We start from the raw sequence: 4,289 nt of genomic DNA, 5'->3' as shown, positions 1-4,289 counted from the left end.
GGAGACAGAGCTTTCTGTCACGCCGCTCCCTGTCTTTGGAATGCTCTCCCTGACCACCTGAGAGCACCACTGACCCTGGACACTTTTAAAAAAGGCCTAAAAACCTACCTTTTTAAAAAAGCTTTTCATTAGTTGTTTCCTTTGGAGAGACGTTCTATCTCCAAATTTTAACTTTTACTTTTCTTTTTTTTCTTATGTAGCACTTTGAGATTGTTTGCTCAATATAAAGTGCATTACAAATAAAATTCATTATTATTATTATTATTACTCCCAGGATACTGCTAGGTCTTTGCCATTTTCACAATATTTTTGAAAATCAGTTATTGACACAAAATATGCTTAAAATAAAGTAGATAAATAACTAAACTACTAAAAAAATCGGTACAACAAGCAGAATTTAGTTAAACAAAAACAGTTAAATATAAGGTGCTGTTTAGCATGTGCAATGTTCGCATACAGCAGAAGGCCCTGGAAGACTTTGAAATATAGAAGTTTGAATACATACATTGGATATTGAATATTATTGGTAGATAAGTACATAGTGTAAATGAAGCTCACAGTTGAAAATAAATACAATGTCATCAGTGTTTGAGAGAGTCATTCAGCTGATGGTCTGTGGATAAAAACGTTTTTTAGGTCTGGTTGTTCTGGCTTTCATGCTCCTGTAGCGTCTGCCAGATGGTAGCATTGTGTACAGTGTGTGCTGGGGGTGTGTAGTGTCCTTGGTGATGTTGTGTGCCCTCTTTGTATCCCTCTTTAATAACTATAAAGGAACTACAAGCTATACAAAACGCTGCTGCTAGGGTGCTAACTAGGACTAAGAGGAATGAGCACATCACCCCTATCCTAAGGTCCTTACACTGGCTTCCTGTTATTTATAGAATTGAATTTAAAGCTCTACTTCTTGTTTTTAAAGCACTAAATGGCATTGGACCAAACTATATACTATATAAAAAAAAAATATATATACATACACGACATGTTCATACAGCACATCTTTTCTCCCTTTATTTTTTATAGTATATGTGTCATTTCATTGAAGGTCTTTCATTATATTGCTTGCATGTACTTCTTCACTATAAATTATACTGTTGTCTTTTTCTCTGTAAAGCACATTGAACTGCTTGGTGTAAGAAATGCGCTATACAAGAAAAAATGTATCTGGAACATCTGGAATACTACAACGGTAATATTTTGCTTGTTTCTTTTATTATTTAGAATCCTGCTTTGTGATTGTGACGGTTTGGTTTGGTTTTTATGATGACTTGACTTCACACATCAAATATCTACTGAGATAGTTTCGGAACTTCTTATCTCTTACTCCATAAATAATGGGGCTTAGGAAGCGTGGCATGACCTGAATTAAGACATATAAGGCGAACCTACTGTCGTAGATATGCTGGGGGAAAAGGTACAGCAGGGCTGCCTGAAATAGGGGCTGTATGTAAGTCATCATGCAGAGCAGGAGCTGGAAGCCATGCAGAAGCAGAGTGTTCCTCGCCTTCTTCACATCTGCGTTGGCCGCCTTTGCCGCGAACAGAACATTGAAATAGGTGAAGAACAAGGTTAGCCAGACCACAACTAGACAGATGATGTGGGAGGTGTTCCTCTTCTGGATGCTGCTCCTGAAGACTGTGTCGCGGATACAGAAAACCCTGGTATGAAAGAAGCTTGGAGGCTCCACTATCACGAGCAGGAAGATGTCGGGTAGGATGGAGATGGCACTCGCCCCCCAAATCAAACCTATCAGGATGTAGGTTCTCTTCACAGTGCAAATCTGTAGGTAACGCATAGGGAAGCACACAGCTACATAGCACTCCACTGCCATACAGGCCAGGTTGAGAGGGGTGTTGAGGGTAGTGCAGATGGCGATGACCAGCAGGAGGCAGCAGAAAGAAACGTTGATGGTGTTGAAGATGTACCAGATAGCGATCAGAAGCCCAGACAACGACAGCTGGATGATATCGTTGAGAACCAGGTGGATGAAGAGGATGTATCGAGGGTCCACCCTAAAGAGCTGCAGGAGAAAGAGGTAGTAATGGTTAGGGCAAGCAGAAACATTGTTAAATCATCAACGTCGACCGTCTCCCTCCCTCCCTGCACCTTAAAAGGTTGCAGGATTCATACAGCCCTTCTTCACATCTTCACACCTACATGTCAGAACTATTATATGAGTTTGAGTTTAAAGAGATGCCAAAATCATTCACCAGCTATCAGTGAGTGTAATGTGCCATTACAATATCTGTTCAAGTTGACGGCCCGTGTCTGCATGACCCAATACATATTTTAGAGCGCTCCCAGTTCATCTCTCATCCATCCGGGAAGCTCTTCCCTGCATGGTACAGGGAATCCATCTTTCCTATCAAAAACAGTTGCATGAAAAGTGACCCTTCTCAATGGCAGAGAAACCTAGGGATGGAGCAAAGTAGAGGGAGGGGATGATTTGTGTTTTTTTTTTCTTTCAAAATCTTGTGCTCTTTCCTGCCGCCTCTCTTTACAACTGATCAATCTTAGCTACATCACCTTAATCTACTATATCTTTATTCACTTTTAGCTGCTTTGGATAAAAGACAACATTTCTAATATGACTCAGTCTCTACTGACAGACAGAATCAGAATGACAGGCCAAGCACACACACACACACACACACACACACACACACACACACACACACACACACACACACACACACACACACACACACACACACACACACACACACACAAAATGTTGCAAGATTCCTTCATAGCAAGAGCATAGACATTGCATAAACACAACCTAAAGGTCACGTTAAGCATGTGTCAATATACTGTGTTAAGGAAACTGAAAAGGGCCACCACGAATAGCAATCTTTCCATCAACCGCCCCTCCACACTTTATAGCATATAATTCCAAAAGCCAAAACTATACAATCTGAAATCTAAAAAACGATTTCTGGAGCAATATCAATGCTACACTGTGCTGTGCTGTCCTTAACCTACCTGTTAGCCTCCTTAGGCAAGACGTTTTAAGCTTTACCTGCTCCTAAATGGCCCTGCTCCATATTCACTATCTAGCCCCTACCCACACCTCAATGACCTGCTGCTGTTTTCCGTGTCCAACCTCTACGTTGTCTACCTATCCTTTATGACCCTTCTCTGTAATCACTGTGTCAGGCTTTTGTGAGCAAGGTACCTGATGTTTGGTGAAGGTATGGACCAGGGTGCCGTTGATGTAGTTGATGGAGATGCAGAGCGCCACGAGAACGACGGTCTTGGCGACGACTGTAGAATACGTTTCTGTAAAAAGGAGAGCTGAGGAATTTCTCCCGACCAACGACTCATTCAGTGTTCTGAGGTCTCTTACCCTATACCTGGAAGAACAGATTCAGTAGTAACATTTATTCTAATGTTAATATCACATTAAATTGCTTGCCTTTTACTTTTTTTAAAATAAATTATTTAAAAAATGTTAAGACTACATTCTAGTATTACTTCTAGTACATACTATGAGGGTAATACTAATACAGTTCGGATTAGTAAATTTAGTAAACATCTTTTAAATACAAAACCATACTCGTCCATCTCTGCTAGATGTCTTGCCAATACTGACCCTTGCCAATAGTGTTCGCAGAATACCATCGTTTATATAGAACTTGTTAAAGTCCTAGGGGCTTGTAAAACGTGTGTGTGTGTGTGTGTGTGTGTGTGTGTGTGTGTGTGTGTGTGTGTGTGTTTGAGTGTGTGCGTGTGCGTGTGCGTGTGTGTGTGTGTGTGTGTGTGTGTGTGTGTGCGTGTGCGTGTGTGTGTGTGCGTGTGTGTTTGTGTGTGTTCGTGTTTGTGTGTGTTCGTCAATCTACTCGATAAGTAGATTGACGAACACAGAGATTGTGACATCCGTCAGCAACACACAAGCTCTGTGTTCGTCAATCTACTTATCGAGTCTTGAAAACAAAATGGCGTCGACGGGTGATCTACTGATGGTATGTGTGTATAAAATGTACTTTTTAATAAACAATCTGTACACTTACAAAGTTCTCAATGACTCGTTTTAGATTTTAAGACCCATATTATACTATCAAAGAAGTGTCAGGCTACTTCTAGCCTTTTAAGTTGTTTAAAATAACGATTTTGTTTTTACCATGACAAGATGCCCCCATGGTTCCCAGTTTATAGCGTTTTGGTAGAATCGGCTAAACAGCCTATTTAAGTATGCGTTTACATGCGCTTTTGTGTTGCCAAACGAACATCCCATCTCGTTATCATCTTAAACATATCCCAGATCCATTTTAAACCGGATTTCTCCTTTA

At 40.6% G+C, this 4,289-nt stretch overlaps 1 protein-coding gene across 1 annotated transcript; it reads right to left on the bottom strand.

Moving 5' to 3' along the window:
* Positions 1-1,255: 1,255 nt before the first annotated feature.
* On the bottom strand, positions 1,256-3,564 carry LOC115557116 (odorant receptor 131-2-like). The gene is made up of 3 exons (XM_030374702.1): positions 3,557-3,564; positions 3,176-3,353; positions 1,256-2,017 (listed from the first exon to the last, which is right to left on the bottom strand). The coding sequence occupies exons 1-3, from the start codon at positions 3,562-3,564 to the stop codon at positions 1,256-1,258; spliced, it is 948 nt and encodes a 315-aa protein (XP_030230562.1).
* Between the last annotated feature and the right edge of the window lie 725 nt (positions 3,565-4,289).

Source organism: Gadus morhua, chromosome 13 (genome assembly GCF_902167405.1).
Source record: "Gadus morhua chromosome 13, gadMor3.0, whole genome shotgun sequence".
Classification (NCBI taxonomy): Eukaryota; Metazoa; Chordata; class Actinopteri; order Gadiformes; family Gadidae; genus Gadus; species Gadus morhua.
Note: the sequence above shows the minus strand (reverse complement) of the source record. Positions and strands in the feature narration are given on the sequence as shown.

Excerpts from the sequence above, each read along its gene's own strand:
- LOC115557116 (XM_030374702.1), bottom strand. Across the intron at positions 2,018-3,175 it reads ATACCTTCACCAAACATCAG|CTCTTTAGGGTGGACCCTCG; the intron begins GTACCTTGCTCA and ends TTTCTCCTGCAG.